At 44.8% G+C, this 27,359-nt stretch overlaps 1 protein-coding gene across 2 annotated transcripts in view; it reads left to right on the top strand.

Moving 5' to 3' along the window:
* Positions 1 to 27,359, top strand: part of LOC140398560 (enhancer of rudimentary homolog) — a 52,101-nt gene that overhangs the window by 10,194 nt on the left and 14,548 nt on the right. For both annotated transcript variants that reach the window (XM_072487358.1, XM_072487367.1), the window contains 2 exons: positions 6,200 to 6,287; positions 24,706 to 24,826. In XM_072487358.1, coding sequence (XP_072343459.1) covers positions 6,200 to 6,287; positions 24,706 to 24,826 — 209 coding nt within the window. The remainder of the gene's footprint in view (positions 1 to 6,199; positions 6,288 to 24,705; positions 24,827 to 27,359) is intronic.

Below are 27,359 nucleotides of genomic sequence, written 5' to 3' on the forward strand. Positions count from 1 at the left end.
ACTTTACTGTACCACACCTGGAGAGTGGGCTGTGTGCTCCCCAGACCACAATCTATTTAAAGTTGTGGGAGAGGTGAACTCCATGATACACTTTGGGGTTCTCTAAACCCTGGCCCATAACAAATTGGAGGCTCGAGGGGGATAAAAGTCTATCCATTGGATTGGCTTAGTGAACTAGTGAAAGACAGTGAGGGGTGAGCATATTGTGGGTGCTTTTCAGGTGTGATATTCTAGTTTAAGTGGGGAGTGTGTTGTGGACAATGGCTCTTTCAGAGGCTCTGAAGGTTTTGGGGGTGGAGACGGTCACGCAATACCTTACGGACAGACACTAAAAGCAGACTGTTAGATTTGGCAAAAACATTGCAATTAACATTACCTGACAAAATACGAAAAGATGAGGTAATTATGGCGGTGGCTAAGTATTTAAAGTTGCCTGAGATACAGTTTGACTCATTGGAAATAGCAAAAATGCAGTTACAAATTAAACAAATGGAACATGAGAAAGAATTAAAGCAACTTGAATACGAAAGACAGGAAAAAGAAGGAGAGAACTCCAAAGTTCTCCAACGAAACGAACCCCAAGGAGAGACAGGAAAAAGAAAAAGAGAGCGAGGAAAATGAAAAGGAGAGAGAAGAAAGGAGAAAAGAAAGAATAGCCCTAGCAGAACAAAAAGAAAGAGAAAGGGAGATATAGATCAGGGAAAAAGATAAAGAGAGAGAGTTTGAACGTCAGAAAATGGCCATGAAACATGACAGTCAGTTAAGATTGGCAGACGTGGGGCGGCATGGTGGCGCAGTGGCTTAGCTCTGTTGCCTCACGGCGCCGAGGTCCCAGGTTCGATCCCGGCTCTGGGTCCCTGTCCGCGTGAAGTTTGCACATTCTCCCCGTGTTTGCGTGGGTTTCACCCCCACAACCCAAAGATGTACAGGTTAGGTGGATTGGCCATGCTAAATTGCTCCTTAATTGGAAAAATTAATTGGGTACTCTAAATTTATAAAAAAATTTAAAATTGACAGACGTAAAGGGAAATGTACAGTTTGAGGATAGTGATGAGGATAGTGAGAAGAGCGTCAAAGTCGAAGGCTTGGTGGGAATCTATTTACATATGTCCAAGCATTGCCAAGGTTTGATGAGAAGGAGGTAGAAGCCTTTTTCATTTCATTTGAGAAGATAGCTAAACAAATGAAATGGCCACAGGACATGTAGGTATTACTGATTCAAGCAAAGCTGGATGTAGGGCTCGTGAAGTGTTTGAATCACTATCAGAGGAGATATCTGAATCGTATGAAAGGTGAAAAAATCCATCTTGGGTGCATATGAACTAGTGCCTGAAGCCTACAGACAAAGGTTTAGAAATTTAAGGAAAGAATTTGATCAGACATACATGGAGTTTGAAAGGATCAAACCGAGTAATTTTGATCGGTGGATAAGGGCTTTGAAAATAGACCAAACGTATGAAGCTCTCCGAGAAATTATACTTTTGGATGCGTTTAAAAGTTCAATTCCTGATGTAGTGAGAACTCATGTGGAAGTGCAGAGGGTTAAAACTGCGAGGTTAGCAGCAGAAATGGTAGATGATTATGAATTAGTTCATAAATCAAAGCTTGGTTTCCAACACCAGTTTCAGCATGTGAGGGATAGAAACTGGGGACATGAGAAATACTCAAGTGGTAAAAGTAAAGGTGATCTGATGGGAGATAATAAGCAGAGTGTACCTCAGATTAAAAAATAAATCCAGTATGGTGGAAGAGACATGAAAAGTTTCAAATGTTTTCAATGTAATAAACTAGGCCATGTAAAGTCACAGTGTTGGTGGTTGAAGAAAAGCACTGGGAAGGCTGATGTGGTAAAACAGGATAAGACAGTGGGGTTTGTGAAATTGGTAAAGGAAAGCCCAAGTGAAGCGAAGGAGGTGCAAAAGTTTGTACAGCCTGATCAAGAGGTGATTGATTAGAAGTTGCCAGATCTCTAAAGAATTTACTTGTGTGGGAAAAGTTTACTCATGTGTATCAGGAGGAGCAGGTAAAGAAGTCACAATTTTAAGAGACACGGGAGCTAGTCAATCCATCATGGTAAGAGATGAGGAGTTATGTAGTTTGGGAAGAATGTTGCCAGAAAAGGTGGTAATAAATGGAATTCAGGGTGAGGGGAGTAGTGTTCCATTATGTAAGGTAAGGTTGGAAAGTCCAGTGAAGTGTGGTGAAGTGATAGTAGGAGTAATAGAGAAACTATCTTGTCCAGGAACACAGTTAATTGTGGGTAATGATATAGCTGGATCACAGGTGGGAGTGATGCCTACTGTGGTTGATAAGCCAGTGGAAAATCAAACAATTGAAGTGTTGAAGGACGAATATCCTGGAATTTTTCCGGATCGTGTGGTAACCAGGTTGCAAAGTCACAGATTAAGACGAGAGGAGAAATCAAAGAGTGAAGATGAAGTTGAAGTGCAATTATCAGAAATGATTTTTGATCAGATGGTTAGAAAAGAACAGGTGGAGGATGAGGCGGATATTTTTAGTTCAGGAAAATTGGCGGAGTTACAACAGAAAGATGTAGAAATAAAACGGATGTATCAGAAAGCATACACGGAAGAGGAATCTCAGTGTATACCAGAGCGTTATTACTGTAAAAGTAATGTCTTGATGAGAAAATGGAGACCTTTTCATAGGCAGGCGGATGAAAAGTGGGCAGACGTTCATCAAGTAGTATTGCCGGTAGGGTATAGAAAGGAGGTGTTGCGAGTTGCACATGAGGTACCAGTGGGAGGTCATTTGGGGATAAGGAAAACTCAAGCTAAAATCCAGAAAAAATTTATTGGCCTGGACTACATAAAGATGTGGTTACATTTTGTCAATCATGTCACACATGTCAAGTGATAGGGAAACCTCAATCAGTGATAAAACCAGCAACCTTAATACTCATTCCAGCATTTGAGGAACTTTTTACAAGGGTCCTAATTGATTGTGTAGGACCGCTTCCTAAAACAAAAAGTGGGAATCAAGATCTTTTGACAATAATGGATGTGTCTACTAGGTTTCCAGAGGCCATTCCAGTATGTAATGTTACAGCGGAGGAGTTACTTAAATTCTTTACTAGATATTGACTACCCACGGAAATACAATCGAATCAACGATCAAATTTTACCTCAAGGTTATTCAAAGAAGTTATGGATAGTTTAGGAAAACAATTTAAATCAACTGCGTACCATCCAGAATAGCAGGGAGCGTTAGGTGTCATCAGACATTAAAGACAATGTTGAGGGTTTATTGTCAAGATTATCCAGAGGATTGGGATAAAGGAATTCCATTCGTACTGTTTGCAATTAGGGATGCACCTAATGAGTCAACCAAATTTAGTCCTTTTGAACTAATTTTTGGTCATGAGGTAAGAGGACCGCTTAAATTGATTAAGGAAAAATTGGTGAGTGAGAAATCAGAACTTACATTATTGGATTACGTGTCAAATTTTAGGGAACGATTAAAAAGAGCAGGTGAATTGGTTAGACAACATTTAAAACTTGCACAAAATGTGATGAAACGGGTAGCGGACAAGAAATCCAAAGTTCGTAGTTTTGCCTGTGGAGATAAAGTTATAGCATTGTTACCAATGGTAGGTGAACCTTTAAAAGCTAGGTTTTGTGGACCTTATCAGATTGAAAGGAAATTAAGTGAGGTGAATTATATGGTAAAAATGCCGGATAGAAGGAAAACTCACCGAGTGTGTCATGTGAATATGCTTAAAAGATACTTGGAAAGGGAAGGAGAGAAAAAGGAGGAGGTTTTAATGATTCTAACTCAAAGTAACGAACCAAATCCAGATGACGTGGAATTGGACATACCTCAAATTCAATTGGAAAACGAGGATATTCTTAAAAATTGGGATAAATTGTTGAGTTACCATCCAGAGGAAAAACAAACTGACCTGAAAGAGTTATTGATATCACATGGGCAAGTTTGTGGAGATAAATTTGTGAAGTACTAAAATGGCTATACATGATGTAGATGTAGGAAATGCTGTTCCAGTCAAACAACATCCATACAGACTTAACCCTTTAAATTGGCATAGGTCAACAAAGTGATTGAGAGTATGCTTAAAAATGGCATAATTGAAGTGGATTACAGCCAATGGAGCTCACCCATAGTGATGGTATCAAAACCAGACAGTACCCAATGGTTGTGTGCGGACTATAGAAAGGTTAATGAAGTTACAAGAACGGATTCTTATCCTACCCCACGTTTGGAGGATTGCCTTAAGAAAGTGGGACAATCTGCTTTTATTTCCAAACTGGATTTACTTAAAGGTTACTGGCAGGTATCTTTATCCGAAAGGGCGAAGGAGATTTCAGCTTTTGTGATCCAGATGGTATATACCAATTCAAAGTTATGCCATTTGGCATGAAAAACGCCCCAGCCACATTTCAACGGTTAACTAACAAAGTTGTTTCAGGATTACCCAATTGTGCGGTATACATCGACGATCTGGTAATTTTCAGCCAGACATGGAAAGAACATTTAAAACATCTGATGAAGTTATTCGATCGACTTCAGGAGGCGGGTTTGGTGGTAAACCCAGCCAAAAGTGAATTTTGAAAAGCCCAAGTCACTTTCCTTGGCCATACAATCGGACAGGGTCGAATGATCACACGGGATATGAAACCAACAGTTATTGAGGAGTTTCTGATACCCTCAAGACGAAGGGAACTAATGCGATTTCTTCGCATGAGTGGATTTGCTCGAACATTTGTGCAAAGGTTTTGTAACGTGATTGCTCCACTGATGGACTTGCTGAAGACACGTCAAAAATATCAGTGAACAGCGGACTTTCAACAGGCATTTGAGTGCCTGAAAGCTGTGATAACCAATGCTCCTGTGTTGGAGAATTACAATGGACTCTGTGATCAGATTGAACTGAAGTATCTGACTTTAAAGAGAAATGCCAAGGCGTAGAGAAATGGACGGATCATGCAGAGACCTTCTTGTTCAAAGAGACTGTCAATTGAGAAGGATTTCAGTTGGAGGAACGAAAAACAATGGACCGTATTATTATACCTCATTGCGTGTGTTGTTTTTTGAAACCAAAAAGTATATTTACTGCGTGCATTTCTTAAAGGATAAGGAAAAGGTGAAAAATGAAACCATCTTGAAGTTGATGGGGTTTTTTTTTTCTTGCGGGGTGGTGTCATGAGAGAGTACCTTTACGAAATGGGTGTTTATCAGTGATGTCAGAGTGTGGGTGGAGCTGGGCTGCCTGTCCGCTTTTTACTTTCGTTTTAGGCTGTTTGCTACAGGGTGTGTTTTAGTTTTGTTTTCAGTGTTGGAGCTGAAGCCAGACAGAGCAGGTGTACTGTTGATCTCTCTGCCATGAAAAGACTATCTCTTGATCATTTGGTGAATTCGGAATTATAAATGTTTTCAGTAGTGAATGTAAACCTGATGTGCTTCTGTTAAAAGGTGTTTCTTTTGTCTTCTGGATGTTGTTTGGGAAGTTATTAAGGATTACTTAGTGTTGTATTCTTTGGGGATTGTATTTGAATTAATGGTTGCTAAGATGTTCACTATGTTTTAAAAAGGTTAACTTGAGTTCATAGAATAAACATTGTTTTGCTTTAAAAAATACTTTTCCATTTCTGCTGTACCACACCTGTAGAGTGGGCGTGTGCTCCCCATACCACAATCAATTAAAAGTTGTGGGTCAGGTGAACTCAATTATACACTTTGGGGTTCTCTAAACCCTGTTCCATAACAATATCCAATTCCTCGAGGGTTATGAATCTTTGGAATCCTCTACTCCAGATGGCTGTGGATTCTCAGCCATTAAGTTTATTCAACACAGGTCAATAGAATTTTGGGCATTAAGCTAATCTCGGACTATGGAGGTAGGATGATGAAGTGAAGTTGATGATCTTATTAAAAGGTGGAGCAGGTTTGAGGGGCCAAATGGCCTCTTCCTATTTACTTATGTTCCCTCTTGAACGTTACCAATGAATCTTTTTCCACCACCCTTTCAGACAGTGCATTCTAAATCACAATAAGCTGCTGCATAAAAAAATCTTCTCAGCCATCACTGGAATGTTAAGTTACTTTGCAATATTTTAAATTCCTTTTTGAATCAGAAATGGAAGTTGAAAAGAGATGGAATATGGAGAAAAGGAGGGAATAAGTATTGAGCATCTAACGCAATTCCTTCCTCTCTCCTCAGTCACACACGATTTTGCTAGTTCAGCCCACCAAAAGGCCAGAAGGGAGAACATATGCTGACTATGAATCTGTAAATGAATGTATGGAAGGTGAGTCCTGCTCCTTTGTTTTGTGTTCATGCCTATGTTACAAGACCATTCATTTATATAGTGCCTTTCGCAATGTCAGGACATGCAAAAGTGTGTTATAACCAACCAACGCAGTACTTTTGAAGTCAGTGTTGTAATGATAGAAACAGGACAACAAATTTTCACATTGCAACGTCCCACAAACTGCAATGAGAACATGACCCAATTATTTATTTTTATTGATATTTGAGAATACATGTTGGTTAGAACGCCAAGAACTCTTGTGCTCTTGTTCAATTAACGTCTTGAAACCCTTTACTTATGTCTAAGAGGGCAGACCTTTACATACGCCTAAGAGGACAGACAACTTCTAGCCTCTTCACACACAGAGTGGTGAGTCTGTGGAATTCATTACCACAGGAAGTAGTTGATGCTAAAACATTGAATATATTCAAGAGGCGGCTAGATATAGCACTTCGGGAGAATGGGATCAAAGGCTATGGGGCGAATGCAGAATTAGGCTATTGAGTTGGATGATCAGCCATGATCGTGATAAATGGCGTAGCAAGCTCGAAGGGCCAAAAGGCCTCCTCCTGCTCCTATCTTGTATGTATGATTGGCACACACATCCACCTTAAACATTCAGTCCCTCCCATCGCAAATGCACAATGGCAGCAGTGTGTACCATCTACAAGATGCAATGCAGCAACTCACCGAGGCTTCTTTGACAGTACCTTCCAAATCTGTGACCTCTACCACCCAGAAGGACAAGGGCAGCAATTGCATGGGAGCACCAACACCTGCAAATTCCCCTCCAAGCCACACATCATACATAATTGGAACTGTATCCTTTAATGTCACTGGTAACTCCCCTCCTAACTGCACTGTGAGTGTATCTACACCACATGGACCTCATGGCTCCGAAACTGCCACCTTCCCCAGGACAATTAGGGATGGACAATAAATGCTGGTCTAACCTGCTATATCCACATCCTGTTAACAAATTTTAAAAAATGTTAAATGCAAAATCTTGTTGTGCCATCCATTAACTATGTACTGGAGGTTCAAATTTATTTTTAGAAGAATTTGGTCTCTATGGGGATCATACCAGTCCATTAGTTCCTCGTACTTATTGTTGGAGGCGAGGTTTGATAGAAAGGCGGATGAGTTTAAAACAGTCTATCGAAGAGAAAAAAAGTTGGCGGCTGTCTTTACATTCCAGCAGATTAGAGCAGGACCCAATAGTGCTTTTTGTGATCTGGCAGTGAATGAATTATCTGCCACACTCTTTCAAGTTGCATCCCTTGAAGCTAAGGCAGCAGAGATGATGCAATATCCAACTATGCAACACTCCCTTGATACCGGTTAGCCTGGACCTTCCTTCTATTGAAGTCTCTGAAGTGGGACTTGAACCCACAACCAGTAACTTCTAAATTCCTCTTGTGTATTCAGGAGGAATTTCTCATTCAGTATGTAAATGGCCCAACTAGAGAGGGGGCAAAATTTGACCTCCTCTTGGGAAATGAGGTAGGGCAGGTGACAGAAGTGTGAGTGAGGGATCAGTGACCATAATTCCATTAATTTTAAGATAGCTATGGAGAATGATAGGTCTGGCCCAAAAATTGAAATTCTAAATTGGGGCAAGGCCAATTTTGATGGTATTAGACAGGAACTTTCGAAAGTTAATTGGGGGCTCTGTTGGCAGGCAAAGGGACGCCTGGTAAGTGGGAGACTTTCAAAAGTGTGTTAACCAGAGTGCAGTTTAAGCACGTTCCTTTTTAGAGTGAAGAGCAAGGCTGTTAGAAGTAGGGAACCCTGGCTGACTCAGGATATTGAGGCCCTGATCAAAAAGAAGGAGACATATGACCTGCATAGGCAGCTGGGATCAAGTGGATCCCTTGAAGAATATAGAAGTTGTCAGAGTAGAGTTAAGAGAGAAATCAGGAGTGCAAAAAGGGGACCTAAGATTGCTTTGGCAGATGAGGCAAAGGAGAATCCGAAGAGCTTCTACAAATACATAAAGGGCAAAAGAGTAACTAGAGAGAGAGTAGGGCCTTTTAAGGATCTACAAGGTCATCTATGTGCGGATCCACAAGGGATGAGTGAGATCCTAAATGAATATTTCTTATTGGCATTTACTGTTGGGAAAAGCATGGATGTTAGGGAACTTGGGGAAATAGATAGTGATGTCTTGAGGAGTGTACATATTACAGAGAAGGAGGTGCTGGAAGTCTTAAAGCGCATCAAGGTAGATAAATTCCCGGGACCTGATGGAATGTATCCCAGGATGTTGTGGGAGGCTAGGGAGGAAATTGCGGGTCCCTTAGCAGAGATATTTGAATCGTCAATAGCCATGGTGAGGTGCCTGAAGATTGGAGGGTAGCAAATGTTGTGCCTTTGTTTAAGAAGGGCCGCAGGGAAAAGCATGGGAACTACAGCGGCAGGTGGCACAGTGGTTAGCACTGTCGCTTCACAGAGCCAGGGTCCCAGATTCGATTCCCGCTTGGGTCACTGTCTGTGCGGAGTCTGCACATTCTCCCCGTGTCTGCGTGTGTTTCGTCCGGGTGCTCCAATTTCCTCCCACGGTCCAAGGATGTGCAGGTTAGGTGGATTGGCCATGCTAAATTGACCTTGCTGTCCAAAAAGGTTAGGGTTACTGGGTTGTGGGGATGGGGTGGAAGTGTGGGGTTAAGTAGGGTGCTCTTTCCAAGGGCCGGTGCAGACCCGATGGGCTGAATGGCATCCTTGTGCACTGTATATTCTATATGATTCTGCAAACTGGTGAGCATAACGTCTGTGGTGGGTAAGTTTTAGAAGATATTCTGAGAGACAGGCAGAGAGGCAAGGACAGATTAGGGACAGTTAGCATGACTTTGTGAGTAGAAAAATCACATCTCAAGAATTTGATTGAGTTTTTTGAAGGGGTAACCAAGAAGGTAGATGAGGGCAGTGCAGTTGATGTTATCTACATGGACTTTAGCAAGGCCTTTGACAAGGTAACACATGGTAGATTGTTGCATAAGGTTAATTCATACAGGGTCCAGGGTGAGATAGCCAATTGGATACAGAATTGGCTTGACGACAGAAGACAAAGGGTGGCTGTAGAGGGTTGTTTTTCAAACGAGGCCTGTGACCAGCAGTGGCCTGTGACCAGCAGTGTGCCTGAGGGATCAGTGCTCGGTTAACTTATTTATTATTTATATTAATGATTTGGATGAGAATTTAGGAGGCATGGTTGGTAAGTTTGCAGATGACACCAAGATTGGTGGCACAGTGGACAGTGAAGAAGGTTGGCAGGGATTCTTTGAAATCTCGGCCAAGTGTTGTAGGCGGCGTAAACACCGGAGTGGTGTACGCTGGCGTCAACGGGTCTCCAGTTATTGTCTGGATTTCAGGAGGCTAGAACGGCGGCGGAGTGCTGTGCGCTGCTCCGCACCGAAAGCCGGCCCTGCGCGGCCAACACAGGTCCGCACATGCGAGATACGACCGGCGCAGGTCTGCGCGTGCCGACGCATGGTTGCCATCTCCGCGTCGGCATGGAGCAACATGTCAGCGACCGAACAGCGGGCCCGCGCGGAAGGATCTCCAGATCTTCAGACCCCCTCCAGATCGCAGCTGCTCGCCGATCTGAAGCCTCCGATCGTGGGCGTGGACCCCATGGAGGCCCCCCCCCCCCCCCCCCCCCCCCCGGCGTCTGATCCCGGACCTACTCAGTTATTGAGAGGGAGTTGGGGAGAGTTATAGAACAAAGAGATCTAGGATTACAGGTTCATAGCTCCTTGAAAGTGGAGTCACAAGTGGACAGAGTGCTGAAGAAGGCATTCAGCATGCTTAGTTTCATTGGCAGAATATTGAATATAGGAGTTGGGACATCTTGCTGAAGTTGTACATGACATTAGTAAGGCCGCACTTGGATACTGTGTACAGTTCTGGTCAACCTATTATAGAAAGGATTTTATTAAACTAGAAAGAGTGCAGAAAAGATTTACTAGGATGCTACGGGGACTTGATGGTTTCAGTTATAGGGAGGGGCTGGTTAGACTGGGACTTTTATCCCTGGAGCGCAGGAGGCTTGGGGGTGATCTTATAGAGATATAAAATAATGAGGGGCAAAGATAAGATAGATAGTCAACATCTTTTCCCAAAGGTTGGAAGTTTGGAACTAGAGGGCATAGGTTTAAGGTAAGAGGGGATTTTTTTTCCACACACAAGGTGGTGAGTGTCTTCAATGAGCTGCCTGAGGCAGTAGTAGAGGTGGGTACAATTTTGTCTTTTGAAAAGCATTTGGACAGTTGTATGGGTAATATGGGTATAGAGGGATATTGACCAAATGCTGGCAATTGGGGCTAGCTTAATGGTAAAAGCTGGGCAGCATGGACAAGCTGTTGTACTAGCACTGCGCCACAGCTGACACTGAAGGAGAACCCGTTTTTCAACTTTTCATTCCTCCACTTTAAAATGCTAAATTGAGGTCCTGTTTACTCTCTCAGCCAGACGTAAAAACAATCCATTCTATTCAAAGAACAGAGGAGCTGTTTTCAGTATCCTGACAAATATTTATCTCAGGAACTCCTTGATCTCAATAATTGTTTTTAAAGTGCTGAATTAAAACAGTTCATTTAGTACAGACAAATTGGCCATTTCAAACTATTTAAAAGCTATTTGCTGTTCTTTCTTGTTTATAATACAACAGTGCAGAAGGAGGCCATTCAGCCCATCGAGTCTGCACCGGCTCTTGGAAAGAGCACCCTACCCAAGATCAACACCTCCACCCTATCCCCATAACCCAGTAACCCCACCCAACACTAAGGGCAATTTTGGACACTAAGGGCAATTTATCATGGCCAATCCACCTAACCTGCACATCTTTGGACTGTGGGAGGAAACCGGAGCACCCGGAGGAAACCCACGCGCACACGGGGAGGATGTGCAGACTCCGCACAGACAGTGACCCAAGCCGGAATCGAACCTGGGACCCTGGAGCTGTGAAGCAATTGTGCTATCCACAATGCTACCGTGCTGCCCCAGGTTTCACTGTCTCAGCTAACCTTCTCCCTTCATCAGAAAATGACAATGAGCAATATTTCTAATGCTCCAAATTTACGTACGCACATACAAATTAAGAGCAGGAGTAGGCTTACTCCACTATTTGATAAGGTTATGGTTGATCCGAATATGACCTCTACTTTCCTTTTCTATCCTCAATATCTTTTGACTCGGGGACTTCCGGTGGCGCCCTCGAGGAAGCAGGTCGCAGGTCGGATCGCTCCCGCCCGCAATGGGCAAACGGACCTGTTTCACAGGATTTTTTCGGGACCTGACGACCTGAATCGATGGAGGAGACGAAAGGAAGAGGTTTTCCCCCCGGGGTATGGACAGTTGGACCAGAAGTAGTCGAGTGGAGCGACAAAGATCGAAGCAGGAGCAGCGGGGACCCCAGAACGGGTGGCGAAGCATGGCGGACGGCAGGGACCAGGGAGCGGAGGCTCGCTGGCCAAGGGAGCAACAGATGGAGTTTTTTAGGAACTGCTTCACCGAACTGAAGAGGGACACGCTGGACCCGATGAGAGCGGTAATGGACCGAATGGTCGAGACACAGGCGGTCCAAGAGAAGACGCTCAGGGAGGTCGAGGTGAAGCTCTCCAGCCAGGCGGACACGGTAACGGAGCTGGAGTACGAGGTGGAGGAGCTGAACTCCCGCCAGAGGAGGATGCAGGAGCAGCTTGAAGAGCTGGGGAATAGAGCCAGGAGGCAGAACCTGAGGATCGTTGGCCTCCCCGAGGGCTGCGAGGGATCGGATGTGGGTGCATACGTGATGGGTATGCTCGAGACGCTGATGGGGCCGGAGGCCTTCCCCCGACCCCTGGAGTTGGATGGGGCACATAGAGCCCCCGCAAGGAAGCCCAGGACGGGCGACAGACCGAGGGTCTTGGTGGTTCACTTTCACCGGCTTGCCGACAGGGATCGTGCGCTGCGATGGGCCAAGGCAGCAGATGGGAGAACTGCGAGGTGCGCATCTACCAGGACTTGGGAACGGAGCTGGCCAAGAGGCGTGCAGGATTCATCAAGGTAAAGGCAGCCCTCTACAAAAAGGAGGTGAGGTTTGGAATGCTGTATCCTGCGAAGCTTTGGGTTACGTTTGAGGAACTCCATTACTACTTCGAGACACCAGAACAGGTTTGGGCCTTCATTAAAGAGAAGAAGCTGGACTTGAACTAAAGGGCACTTCGTTTTTTCAGTGCTCTACAGTGGCGGCAGTCTGTTAACCTAGCTTGTTTTGAATAGGAATGGACTTTTATTAAAAGAAGCTGGACTTGAACTAAAGGACTCGGGGCTCTCAGAGCTTTTGTGTGGCGGCGGTCTGTTAAATTATCCTGTACTGTAATGTTTTATTTAAGATTGTTTTCAGCCTGGACAGAGAGCGGGGGCTGGAGGGCGCACTGCTTAGGGTGATGTTGGGAGATTGCAACGAGGGGGGAGGGGGGGGGCCGAGCACTTGGGCGGGAGACAGTCAGGCGCCAAGGGCAGGGGTCAGCGTAGCGGGGGGGGGGGGGGGGGGGGGGGTTAGAGCCACATTAGTATAGTTGAACACGTGGGGCATGGGCAAACAGCTGATAGGGGAAGTGCCTTATTAATATGTTTATTCTTTCCCACTGTTCGTTTTCAATATGTTAAGGCTTTTGTATATGGCCTTCTTTTTTCTCTGTAAATGTTACAAATCTGTTTTAAATAAAAAATTTCACAAAAAAAAATATATATATATCTTTTGACTCCCTTGTTAGTCAAGAATCAGCCATGATTTTATTGAATGATAGAACAAGCTTGAAGGGCCGAGTGGACTACTCCTCCTAGTTTGTATGTTCGTATCTAACACAGCTTTAAAAATATTCAATGACCCAGCCTCCAATGCTTTCTGGGGAAGTGAATTCGACAGACTAATGACACTCTTGAGAGAAATAAATTCTCCTCATCTCAGTCTTAAATGGGAGACCTCTTAATTTCGGTCATGTCCATTTGCATCAGTTGTTCCCATTGATTTGGCAATCACTATATTGCCAAAAGCATTTCATAACTTGTATTTCTTTCTTTTTTTAAATTTAGAGTACCCAATTCATTTTTTCCAATTAAGGGCCAATTTAGTGTGGCCAATCCACCTACCTTGCACATCTTCGGGATGTCGGGGCGAAACCCACTCAGGCACTGGGAGAATGTACAAACTCCCATAACTTGTATTTCTACCTGCTAAACAGGCCAAGCCACTTCTGCTGAATTAGCAGATCAAGATTGAGAGCAGTGGGGTTGTATTACCCCGTTGCAATACTGCATGCATTATGTGGTTGTTTGGTGAACTATGAAAAATCGGAAATGCATGATGATCAGGGAGCTGTGTATCTGGTGATTAGATAATTAGTGCTTGTCATAAAAGATGAGATGGAAATAATATATTAACATGTGTTACAGAATGGTGTTTTGAGTAGAGTGTTTTCTCCTGTGTAATTGTTTTACTGGCATCTGTTGAGGGATCTGAGCATGTGCAAGCTTTGGGTGGACTTTGCAGTAAGAAAGACCTGTTCTACTGGAGCACCTGTTTTCATAGTTACTACTGTTATTGTTAAACATTGTTACTTATTTCTATAAAGAAGTTCATTCTTTTAAACAATGCATTTGACTACCTTCTTTGTGGTGTCAAATTACCACAGCATGGAAACAAGAAAATACACATAAGTGAGTTATTTTTTTGGGATGGCAGACTTTAACTAGTGGAGTACCAATGTTTGGTGCTGCGGCCTCTGGTGGATGAGGGGATCAAGTGTAAAATAAGTAATATTTTCAAGTTTGCTGGTGGGAAAGCAAGCTGTGGGGTGGACACCGAGGTTGCAAAGACTGGGCAAGTTAATAATAATCTTTATTGTCACAAGTAGGCTTACATTAACACTGCAATGAAGTTACATTGAAAAGCCCCTAGTCGCACATTCCAGCGCCTGTTCGGGTACAAGGAGGGGGAATTCAGAATGCCCAATTCACCTAACAAGCACTTCTTTCGGGAATTATGGGAGGAAACTGGAGCACCCGGAGGAAACCCATGCAGACACGGAGAACGTGCAGACTCCACACAGACAGTGACCCAAGCCAGGAATTGAACCTGAGACCCTGGAGCTGTGAAGCACGGTGCGACCGTGCTGCCCAAGTGCGTGACGGAGTATAATATGGGAAAGTATAAAATTATCTAGCTTTGTAGGAAGACTGGAAAAGTGAAACTTTTTAAAAGGTCTAGTAGCACAGTCACCAACTCTCCTTCAAGAACACCTTCCAAATCCCTGACCTCTACCACCTAGAAGGCATCAGATGCATGGGGACACCGCCATTTGCAGGTTCCTCTTCAAGCTGAACATCATCCTGACTTGGAAGTATATTACAGTTTCTCCACTGTCGCTGGGTCAAATACCTGGAGCTCCCTTCCTAACAGGTACTGTGGGTACCTGCACCAGGTGAACTGCAGCGTTTCATGAAGGTGGCTCAGCACCACATTCTCAAGACCAATTATCCCTCAGCAGGTGACTATCACATCCCATGGAAGGGAATATATTGAGGGATTTGGGTGTTCTATAGGAATCATAGAAAGTTAACTTAAGTGTATAGCGAGGAACTATATTACCAGGTGGTTAGAATAAGAGTACATAAGATGAGAGCACACCTGGAGCACTGTCCACAGCTTTGGCCTCCATTCCTAAGAGTAAATATGCTTGTGTTAAGAGTGAGTGCAACAGAGGTTCGCGAGATTGATTCTTGAGTTGAGAGGGCTACCTCCATGAGTAGAACAGGTCTATATTCTCGAAAAATGCAAGATGTATAAAATTCTTTGTGGAATTGATGGAGAGCCTAGAATTCCCTGCAAGTCACACACCATTCTGACTTGGAAATATATCGCCGTTCCTGTACTGTCACTGGGTCAAAATCCTGAAACTCCCTCCCTAACAGCACTATGGGTGTACCTACACTACTTGGACTGCAGCGGTCCAAGAAAGAAGCTCACCACCTCCTTCTCGAGGGAAATTAGGGATTGGCAATAAATGCTGGCTTTGCCAGCAACACCTATATCCCATTTACGGATTTAAAAAACCCCAGTCTTCGGATGAGAGGTCGGCCATTCAGAACTCATGACAGATTTCTTCATTCAGAGGGTTCTGAATCATAGGAGTTCTCTACCGAGAGAGTTGTGGGTGCCCAAGTCAATGAGTTGATTCAAGAGATGTTTAGCTACTCAGGGAATCGAGGGATATAGAAATAGGATGGCAAAGTGGGTTGGTTGGCCACAATCCTAATGAATGGCGGAGCAGGTTCAAGGGGACATATGGAATACTCTTCCTATTATTAGGATCCCGGACCAGACCACAACAGTAGCTAGGATACTGGACAGAAACCTCAATATTTTATTTTAGTTTTGTACGACTGTGTGGAAAGGATACCTCGTCCCAGGAGTGATTTCACAAAGATATAGGGATATGGTATATTCAAACAAACTTTATTACTAACAGTATTAAAATATCTTTAACACCAGAAAATAGCTTACAATTAGCCCTTAAATAATGCTAATCAATACAGTGAATACAGTAACCCTTAACTGCTCTCTTTATTCCCACTCAAACAACAGAAGAAAACATCTCAGCTCGCAATCCACTGTTACAACAGTTAGCTCTCAGTTATACCTGCTTTACAGAGATGTTCTTTGAGAAAGAGAGATCTTGTGTCACTGCTTTAAAGAAAAGATCTGAATCTTGTCAGAACCATGCAGAAACTCTGTCTGTATTCCTTCAGAAGCTGTTTCCCCTTGTTTCAGCTCACCTTCTGATTATACCCTTCTGAACTGCTTGGGGAAAAAACTGCTAATCTAGCTACACACACATCTTTTAACTGAACTGAGATGCTTGACTCCTGCTCCCATCTTCCTCTGAAACTCAACTAAACCTGCTTTTCTGCAAAATGCCTGATACCGTGGCTCCTCACAGTAAACACGTCATCTTACCAAACGGAAATCTAATTAACTTCACAGGAAATCCCTTTAATCCAAACAACATTCTATTAGCCAAAGCTTCTTACGATGCTTTAATTACACCCCTGGCTCCCAAAATCTTAGTTTTCTTCCAAACTAGGATTTCTTTTAAAAACACGACTGCAGCAGTCACACACTACTCAGGTTTTTAACCCTGCCAGATTGGCACTGAGGATTCCAGGCTGGCATTGCCATGGTACCTGGGGCCAGAGGTAGCGCCAGGGTGCCACCCTGCCCTGTCACTGACCACCCGGGGATCTCCAAGGTCTGGGAGAACCCCCAGGTGCCATTACGACTGGTCCACGTTTGTGGAAATTAGTACTAAACAGTGCCCTGACAAGTTTTCCCAGGCCCGGCCGATAGATCCTGGGCACAGGGAGAATCCCGCGGATGCATATTTAAATGAGCCTAATGGATCATTTAAATATGCTGATCTGGATCATGACCAGTGAGGGCCAGATCCACATCGGGATGTCTTGCGAGACTCCGTTAAATCACACGGTGTTTTCAGCACCGCAAATCTCGTGAGATACCTCGCGTGAAATTCAATGGCCTCGCCCCAACACCAAGTCCGGTGCAACGAAGCAATTAAATCGCACCTCCTGTTTCAGATCAAAGACCATTCGGCATAACTGGAAAAAGTAAGAAATGCCAGTGCTTATTCTCCACCTGGAGCTCCTCCCACCTAGCTTCATCTCACACTAACAACATAGCCTTCTATTCTCTTTACCCGTATGTCTTTTTAAATGTATTTATGCTATTCATTTCAATTACTTGTGGTAGTGACTGATAAAGTGTCTCCTAAATTCCTTATTGGATTTATTAATGCCGATCTTCTATTTGTGGTCCTAGTTTTGGTCTCCTGCACAAGTGAAAACATCCTTTCTCCGCTTATCCATTGGAACCCTTCACAATTTTATTAACCTCTGTTCGGTTATCTCTTCACAAAGAGCAGAAACTGAAGACAATCAAACTTGATTAGTGTTGCAGAAAGACAGCATTAGCTCATAAAACTCAGTCAATGTAGTTACAGCTTTTTTCACCCATGTATCAAATGATTGGATAATTTTCAAAGAGACAGTGTACAGATGATGGATTAAATGACCTCCTGCCATGCTGTTTGATCCTAGGATGTACCATGCTTTTGAAATGCATTGGTATTTTACAACACACTTCTTAAATACGCAGTCAAAATTCTGTACATCGAACACACAGCACAGAAACAGGCCATTTGCCCCATCCAGTCCATTCGGGTGTTTTTGATCCACCCAACCCTCCTCTCGCCCGTCCTCAGCATAATCCCCATATCCCCTTCTCCCTCATAAGCTTATGTGGCTTCCCCTTTGAATGTATCCATTCTGTTCTCCAGAACCATTATCTGTGGTAGCGAGACCCATCTCTCACCACTCTTGGGTAATAGTTTCTTCTGAATTTCCTATTGGACCTCTTGATGTGTCTCCTATAATGATGACTTCTAGTTTTGCTCTTCCGCACAAGTGAAAACGCTCCTCTGTGTCTGCTCCATCAAAACCTCTCCTAATTTTAAAGATTGCTGTTAGGTCACCCCTTACTCTTTCTAAGAAGAAAGAGACTCAGCCTGTTCATCCTTTCTTGAGTAAGCAATCTTACAACACCAGGTTAAAGTCCAACAGGTTTTTTGGAATCGCTTTAATTACCCCGAACTCACTCACCTTCATCACTCACCTGATGAAGGAGCTGCGCTCCGAAAGCTAGTGATTCGAAACAAACCTGTTGGACTTTAACCTGGTGTTGTAAGACTTCTTACTGTGCCCACCCCAGTCCAACGCCGGCATCGCCACATTATCCTTTCCTGATGCAGACGACCTGATTGTTCTGGTATCACCGTTACAGGTCCTTTTGCACCCTCTCCAGTGTCTATATCTTTTTGTAAAGTGGTGAGCAGAGCTCCGATAGAACTCCAAATGTGGATCAATACATAATTTCTTTATTCTTTTGATTCTAACTGGCGAATAAACCGGAGTGTTTGGTTTGTGTTTTTTGTAAAAGGGCTTTATTGACCTGCATGGCTACTTTTGGTGAGACGTGTATTTGTATTCTCAGACACTTTTGTTCCTCTACCCCATTGAGATACCTATTTTCTAAGCAATGGTTAACATCTATTTATCCTTCAGCAAGTATGTTTTTTGTTTTATTACTTGCTAAACCAACTTTCACGGAGGGCTGTTTTAGCAAGTAATAAAACAAAAAACATATTGCAGATATGAAAACACCAGAAATGAAAACAGTGGAAACAACCAGCTGGGCAGACAACATCTATCAATAAAGGAAGTTAAGTTAACATTTTTTTAAATTTCGAGTATCCAATTATTTTTTTCCAATTAAGGGATAATTTAGCATGGCCAATCCACATCTTTGGATTGTGGGGGTGAGGCCCACACAGACACTGGGAGAAGATGCAAATTCCACATGGGCTGGGGTCGAACCTGGGTCCTCGGTGCCGTTAGGCAGCAGTGCTAACCACTGCACCACCGTGCCGTCCTAAGTCAACATTTCTAGTCTAACCATTCACCTTTAACCCATATAATGACAAACGGATTATATCTGAAATGTCAACTACTTCGTGCCTTTTTGCCCAAAATTATTCCCGATTTTCTGACTTTCCAGTGTTTATTTCTGGTTCATTACCTGTCAACACTTCCAGCACAGAATCTGACCCAAACCTGAATTCAAACCAGCCCGGCTAGTCCGCAAGAGGGCATTAAGCCTCTGAGGTAACCTTTCAGTTAAAATTACTTCTGCAAAGCACTTTTCTCTGGAATTTGCTGATGTCTGAAATTTGAAACCTCAATCTTTTTTTAAATAGATTTAGAATATCCAATTCATTTTTTCCAATTCAGGAGCAACTTAGCGTGGCCAATCCACCTAGCCTGCACATCTTTGGGTTGTGGGGGGCGAAACCCACGCAAACACTGGGAGAATGTGCAAACTCCACACGGACAGTGACCCAGAACCGGGATCGAACCTGCGACCTCGGCGCCATGAGGCAGCAGGGCTCACCCACTGCGCCACCGTGCTGCCCGTGAAACCTTAACCTTGTGCATCCCTGATTTCCTTTCTCAACATTAGGGCTCACGTCTTCACCTGCCTGGGCCCTAAGTTCTGGAATTCCTTCCCTAAACTCCACTTTTCTCCTTTTTAATATGACCCATAAAAGCTATCGTTCTTCGTCTAAGCTTTTTTTAATCCTTCTTAAGTGCCTTGGGTCAAATTTGATCTGATAATGGGGATATTTTACTATGTTTTGTTTTAAATATTTTTATATTTAGAAATGGCTGGTTTAGCACAAGGCTAAATCGCTGGCTTTGAAAGCAGACCAAGGCAGGGCCGCAGCACGGTTCAATTCCCGTACCAGCCTCCCCGAACAGGCGCCGGAATGTGGTGACTAGGGGCTTTTCACAGTAACTTCATTTGAAACCTACTTGTGACAATAAGCGATATTCATTCATTCATTCAAACCAAGGCATACATAAACATGAACTCATAATCATTCAGAAACACAACACAATCCCCACAGTTTGACATTTTCTCCCCTTAGCTCTCTTCTCTCCTATCTTTCCCCCCCCCCCCCCCCCCCGCCGCTGGCAACGAGCAAGTCCTCAAACAGGGACAAGAATAACCTTCAGCTTGCCCAGAATCCCCCACCCCCACTCCAAGCCCCTAAGGGCGAACTTAATCGTTTTCCAGTTTAAGGAATTCTGCTACATCCCCAAGCCACGCAAACACCCTCAGTGGCTGCACTGACATCCACTCCAGTAAAATTCGCCACTGGGCAAACTTTGGCAACAGCCACTACATCTGTCTCTTCCCCTCCCAGCAGCTCCGACACCCCAAAGATTGCCACCGGAGGGTCCAACATATCTCCGCTCCCACAATTTTTGATAATGCTTCAAATATAAGACCACAGAACCTCGCCAATCACGGACATGACCAAAACATATGGACATATGGCCTCCATAACCTTCTGCAGCCCCAACGGAGCCTCCAATCCCTGCCCCTTCTCCTTTTCAACCTCCAGAAACACCAGCCCATCCAGAAACCGCCCCGTCTGAGCCCCCTCCCCCAAGGCTCGGACCTACACAGCCCCTATAAAAAGTCTCAAATCCTTTATTAATTCTCTCAGATGTCATCACCAACTCACACCACGCCTCCTCTCTCACTTGTACTATCTCCTGCGCGGCCGCTTGTTGCCTCAGTTGATGCGGCTGTCCTTCTCCCCATATTCACACACAACCCCCTCGCTCTCCGAAGCTGGCCCACCGTCTTCCCTGTCGGTCAACAAATCAAATTTCCCTTGCAGTTTCTTCTGCTCCGCTAAGAGCTCCCTGGTCAGGGCCATAGAGTACCGCCAGTCCACCTCCAAAATTGCACCCACCAATCACTGCCTCTCCACCTTATCACTATAGACCTTACGAGATCTCCTCCCCCGTACCACTGCCTTCAATGACTCCCAAAACATGGAGGGCGAGATTCCCCATTCTGATTGAACTCTATAAACTCCTTAATCACCAAAGTCATCTTTCCACCAAACATTTGATCCGCCGAGTCCAATCTCCACAAGGGCTCCTGTGCCTGGCCGACACCCAACCTCACATCCATAAATGCGGCGGGTGGTCCCAAACCGCGATCACCCCATATTGCACTCCACTATCCCTGAGAGAATCGAAGTGTCCACCACGGAAAAATCTATATGGGAGTGCACCTGATGCATATGGGAGAAGTAGCAAAACTCCCTCCATCTCTGATACCAAAACCTCCAAGGATCCACCCTCCCCATCTGGTCCATGAACTTCCCCCATTCCTTCGTCATTCCCAACTTAAGGAGTCCTTGGGCTCAATTGGTCCGACCGAGGATCCAACACACAGTTGAAATCGCCGCCCATGATTAATGTATGTGAGTCCAGATTTTTTCATAGAATTTACAGTACAGAAGGAGGCCATTCAGCCCATCGAGTCTGCACCGGCTCTTGGAAAGAGCACCCTACCCAAGGTCAACACCTCCACCCTATCCCCATAACCCAGTAACCCCACCCAACACGAAGGGCAATTTTGGACACTAATTTATCATGGCCAATCCACCTAACCTGCAGATCTTTGGACTGTGGGAGGAAACCCACGCACACACTGGGAGGATGTGCAGACTCCGCACCGACAGTGACCCAAGCCGGAATCGAACCTGGGACCCTGGAGGTGTGAAGCAATTGTGCTATCCACAATGCTACTGTGCTGCCCCAATCCATGATGTCTGCCATCCTCTGCTTAACACATTCCCTGTCATCACAGTTAGATGCATAAATGTTTACTAGCACTACCGGAGCCCCCTCCAAAACCCCACTGACCATCAGAAACCGACCCCCGTGTCCAGCACCTCCCTAGCCATCACAAATGTCAACCTCTTATTAAATAGAATAGCAACCCTTCTCGACTTGGAATTGAATCCCAAATGGGATGTCTCACCCCGAATGGGACGTCCCCCCCACCCCTTTCGCAGCCTCACCTGGTCCTTAATCTGTATCTCCTGAAGAAACACCACCTCCGTCTTCAAACTCTGCAAATGCGCAAATACCCTAAAACGCTTCACCAGACCATTCAACCCCTGCACATTCCAATCCACCATCCTCACTGGAGGTTTCTGATCCCCCCCCTCCCCACCCCATTTGAATCCGCCATCCCAATACATCACAAAATCATCTCTGCCCCCATTTCCTTTCTTGACCAAACCCACTCAAAATGGCCACCCGCCCTCTGCTCCGCTATCACCCAATAAACCATCTGCCACCCCACACAGACCCCAACACTGCCACCACAACCCCCCCCCCCCATTCCTTCCATATACCAGCATACCTGCCAGCGTGGTAGCTCCTGCCTGAAGACTGAGACAAAGGCCCCTGCCCAAAACTCCCAAACTGCCCCTTACTCCACAGTGCCCACCCACCTCCAAGGAGGGATTCCGGGCTCGACACCACCTAAACCATTCCCCAACCAACAGGAAAGAGGCACCCAAGACTCCAACCCATCCCCTCCTCAACCGCTGTAAAATACCAACAAGGCCGACATGTGAATATAGAACAAAACATTGATAAACATTTCAAAAACCAAGATATCAAGAAAATTCCATCAATCAACCTTCCTCCAAACCATGATCTTCAATAAAACCATGTGCTTCTTCAGGCGATGTAAAATAATACTTCTTCCCCTTAAAAGTCACCCAAAGTTCGGCCGGGACAGCACACCTAACCAGACCTTATTTCAAAAGAGTACCGCCTTGAGCCAATTAAAGCCAGCCCGCTGCATGGCCAGGTCGGTACCAATGGCCTGGTATATTCGGAGCCACTGGCCCTCTCAAGTACAGTCTCTTCTCGCCTCGCCCACCTCAAGATCTGCTTCTTCACCTCGAATCGCTGCATTCTCACTATCACCACCACCCTCTGTGGCTCCCCTGTTCTCAGCCTCTGTCGAATGATCGATGTGCCCGATCCACCTTCGGGGCCTGCTCACAGACCCCCGCATCCACCAGCTTCGCCAACATCTTTGAAACGTAGGCTTTGGCACTCATTCCCTCCACCCCCTCTGGCAGGCCTACAATATGCAGATTCTGCTGCCTGGACAGATGCTCCTGGCCGTCAACCTTTATTTTCAGTTCCTTGCAAACTGCTCCTGCATCGCCACCTCTGCCTCCAACTCCACAATTCAGTCACTGTGGTCCATGGACCGCCCTTTCCACCTCTTGGATCGTTGCACCCTGCGACTACAAGCGCTTTTCCACCCGCCCCATGGCCTCGCGAAGAGGGCAACTGCTCCCTCAATCATGTTCGACCAGTCCTCTTGTATTTCTAGCTGATGCTGCTGAAGTTCTCCCTTAATCAGCCCCATCAATTGCTCCACTGGCAATGGGGTAGATGACGCCGCCGCCTTTGCCATGTCTTCTGGGGGTGTGGTTTGTGCTGCCACTCTGTTGGGGTGGGGCCTGATAGAGCCTTGCTGGCTCCACAGATTGGGGCACCATTTCTAAATGGTGTTTAAAATAAGCTGCCACAACCACCCCCTCCCTCCCAACAAGATTTGGGATGGCCCCCCAGGAGTGTCGGATGGGTGCTATTCCCCCCCCCCCCAATATCACAGAAGTATGGGACATTAACTCCCCCACACCCCCATCACTGAACAAAAGTATCAAGGGGCTGCTATCCTTCCCCCACACCCCCTCCCCACCACAGAGGTATCAGGAGGGTACTATACCCGCTCTTTCCTCTTTCTCCCCCTTCTTTTAACACCAGCTTAGTCAACTCCTAATCCCCCGCCCTAAAGATATCTGAAAATTACCCACCTCATTCCCTGCCAAATTACTTGTTTTGAAAAACTTAAATCTTTTCCACTTCTGGCGCAGTAATTGGGGGGGGGGGGGGGTTAGAGTGGTCCCTGATACTTTCATGGGGGGCTGATATCCCCGCTCTTTCTCTTTTCCCCCCCCCCCCCAACCAACAATAGGCACTATCCCCCCCTCCTTTTCCCAACCCCCCCCCCCGCCCCCCACCACCACGGAAGGATCAAGGCAGTACTATCCTCCCTCTTCCCCTCCCCACCATGACAGTATCAGGGACCACTCTAACCCCCCCCCCCCCCCCCCCCCCCCCCCCCAATTACTGCGTCAGAAATGGAAAAGATTTAAGTTTTTAAAACAAGTAATTTGGCAGGGAATGAGGGTGGGTAATTTTCAGATATCTTTAGGGCGGGGGATTAGGAGTTGACTAAACTGGTGTTAAAAGAGTAGCTGCAGCTTGAGGAAATGAATGCAAATGATTTGTAATGCCTGGAGTAATGGCTCATTAGCAGGTTTGTAACACTTGTTTGGATGTCATTAACCTCCTTCAATGTTCCCTGTCTTTGAATAATATTGTCAGTCAACACACACTGAGCTAGTGAGGCTGATGAACCTTGAATCGTGCTGGTTTAGCAGTGTCCAGGGAAGGATGTATCTGTACACACACACAAGCAGGTTTTTGATGCAGGGAGGCCTCTATAACCGTGCAGTAATCCAGTATGATCTCTGGTTTATTTAGTAGATGATTGTTTTGAAACTGTGTAAAATGACTTCACTATAGTGTCAGTAAAGTCATTTTATTTAACCAGTATGCTGGTTGCAAACAAATGTATTTTTAAAAGTTCAGGATGACATCTACACTTAGAAATCCTTTCTCTGCACGTTCTGACTGATCTGCAGCATTTTCTGCTCTGGGACTGAGACACCTTGCAGGCACAGAGGGAAAGCGGAGTGTTTATTTTTCGGATGGAAACATTGCACCTATGAAAGTGTAAATCAACCCTTTTCTTGGCCTCTCCCATATCTGTTAGGTGTCTGTAAGATGTATGAAGAGCATTTGAAGCGTATGAACCCAAACAGCCCATCGATCACCTACGACATTAGCCAGCTTTTTGGTTTCATCGACGATTTGGCTGATCTCAGTTGCCTTGTGTGAGTATAAACCTCTTGATTCGCAGCTCAACTGAACTGTCGAATAATGTTCTCGAAGGGATTGCAAAATGTGCTGCCTTTCTTTGTGGAGTCGCTTGACTGGTTTGTCTAGCCCTTAATTGATAAACATGAATGATGCTCAAAATATGAGATCAGTCTTATATTCGTGGCTATGACATAAATTGCCACTGGGTGGTGCACATCCCCTGCAGGATGATGCTACAGTTTGAATAACAATGTAGAACATAGAAACAACCCCTTCAGCCCAACAGCTTCTTGCTGGTGTTCAGGCTCTCACGAGCCACCTCTCACCCTCCTTTATACTACTCCCCTTCAATGCATTCAGGAAATTTGCCTCAACCACTTTGTTTTTTAAGTTTATCACTATATACTTATGCTGTTTTGTTCAGATAATCAACAGTTTATAAAATGTGCAATTAAGCTGGATCCCAAAGACTGTTAAAATTAACTCTCCTGTTTGAGGTTTTCAGTAACCGATTGGCACAGACCCATTTTTGTACACTGTAAATTCCAGCAAGTGCAGCATACTGCCTAAAAATGAATTAAAATAACTATAACCCTGAGGCAATGCAGATCCCTATTGTGGGGGTTACAAGCAAGGGGACACTGAAATGCTAAAACACCTTGGCAAAAGTCCAATCTGTGCTTTGTGATTCCTTGGAATCTAGTATATTTCCCCCTCACAACTGGCAAAGCTTTACTTCTGAAATGAACGGCAGTCGGCACATTCCGCCCAGGTGGTACTGATGTGTTTCCAGAGTTTCCCCTGATTCGTGTGCTCAACAAAGCTTCCTCGGCTTGTCGAACACCCTCCCGAAGAAGACGGCGCCCAGTACAATGCTGAGCAGGAAAGTGGAGCTTCCCTTGAACATCAGGTTGTAAACCTCCATCAGCACCGGAGAAGTTGCTATGACAAATCTGCAGACTGGAACAGAGCCAACGACTCGGGTGCTATGAGGCAACAACTTGCATTTATATAGCACCTTTAATGTGGTAAAACGTCCCAAGTTGTTTCACAAGAGTGTTGTTTAGACACAATTTGACACCAAACTATATAAGGACAGGGAAAATGATTAGGTTTTGAGGAGCATCTTAAAGAAGGAGAGAGAGGTGCAGTGGTTAGGGATAGAATTCCAGAAGTTAGGGCCTAGTCCGATGTTTCTCTACAATCTTTGGTTTTAGCACCCCTTTTCAAATGAATTTGTAATCCCAGATCTACACTAATAATGAAACTGCTGAATGTAAAAAGTGTTTTAATAATGCTTTCAAGTGAACAGCTGCTTACTCCTATTTTAGAGATGAGTGTAGCTAAATGCAGAGGCCCTCCATTCTTTTGCCCTCCAATCTGTCCACTCTGTGCTGCACAGATGGGGGCTGTACTCCAGTCCCACCCCCCAGCTTGTTTGAAAAACTTCTGTCATCCCTAGTTTGAGAACCTCTGACCTGGACAGCTGAAGACATGGCTGCTAATGGTGGGGCGATGGGAGTCGGGGTGCACAAGAGGCCAGAATTGGAAGAATACAGGGATCTCTGAGAATTGTACATCTGGAGGAGGTCACAGACATTGAGGCAATGGACAACTTCTTCCATGGGTCTGCTGTGCTTTTCTAATGGCGTAAATGTGACCATTGCCCAAGTAGGTGCGGTTGAGTGAATGTTCCAAAAATGGGCGGCAAATGCCTTTGCAAATTTTGTACAGAAGTTTTGCTTGGTTATTTTTGGAACCTATTTTAACCTTACAAAGATTCAAAATACAGGCCTGAATTCTCCGGCTGTTTGCTGACAGCGGGATTCTCTGGTCCTGCGGGTTTCCTGGTGGTATGGGTGGCTTCAATAGGAAATCCCATTGACAGCGGTGGGAAGAGAGAATCCCGCCGCCAGCGAACGGTGCGCTGCTTCCTGCCACCGAGAAATACATGGCTGGGGGACCGGAGAATCCAGTCCAAAGTCAGTTGGACAGCAACAACTTCTATTTAAGCCTGAGCTTACATGCGCTCTTCACTAGATTCAGTAGTTGCTGACAATTCCCATCCCATTTGCAAGAGTACTGGCTCCACGTTTTATATATTTACATCTGTTCACTAAAGCCCTGCTAATAAGCCACTTCCTGCAGAAAGTAAACTGAATACTGCATTTTACAATCCACAAGAGAAAGAAATTCGGCTAAACTTTGAGTGCCTTCATTTACTCAACATTTGTGTGTGGAATTCATCAAGTGGTTTTGGCGTTTGATAGCAGTTCACAAAAGGCATTGTGTGCAGGTAAGACCTTCTTAGTGCCACTGATCAAAAGTTCTAATCCAAAATTACTTCGATCTAAATTGCATCTTAGTTGTGATTGATTTTGATTGAAGGGATCTCTTGTGGATTGTGTATTTGGGAATTAGTTAACTCTTGTACCGGTTGAGCTATTTTGTCCCTTACTAGTGAGGGTGCAACACATAACATTGGTACCTGTGGGTGACACCAGAACTAGGGGCCATCAGTATAAGATAGACACTGATAAAACTGAT

Source organism: Scyliorhinus torazame, chromosome 2, assembly GCF_047496885.1.
Source record: "Scyliorhinus torazame isolate Kashiwa2021f chromosome 2, sScyTor2.1, whole genome shotgun sequence".
NCBI lineage: Eukaryota > Metazoa > Chordata > Chondrichthyes > Carcharhiniformes > Scyliorhinidae > Scyliorhinus > Scyliorhinus torazame.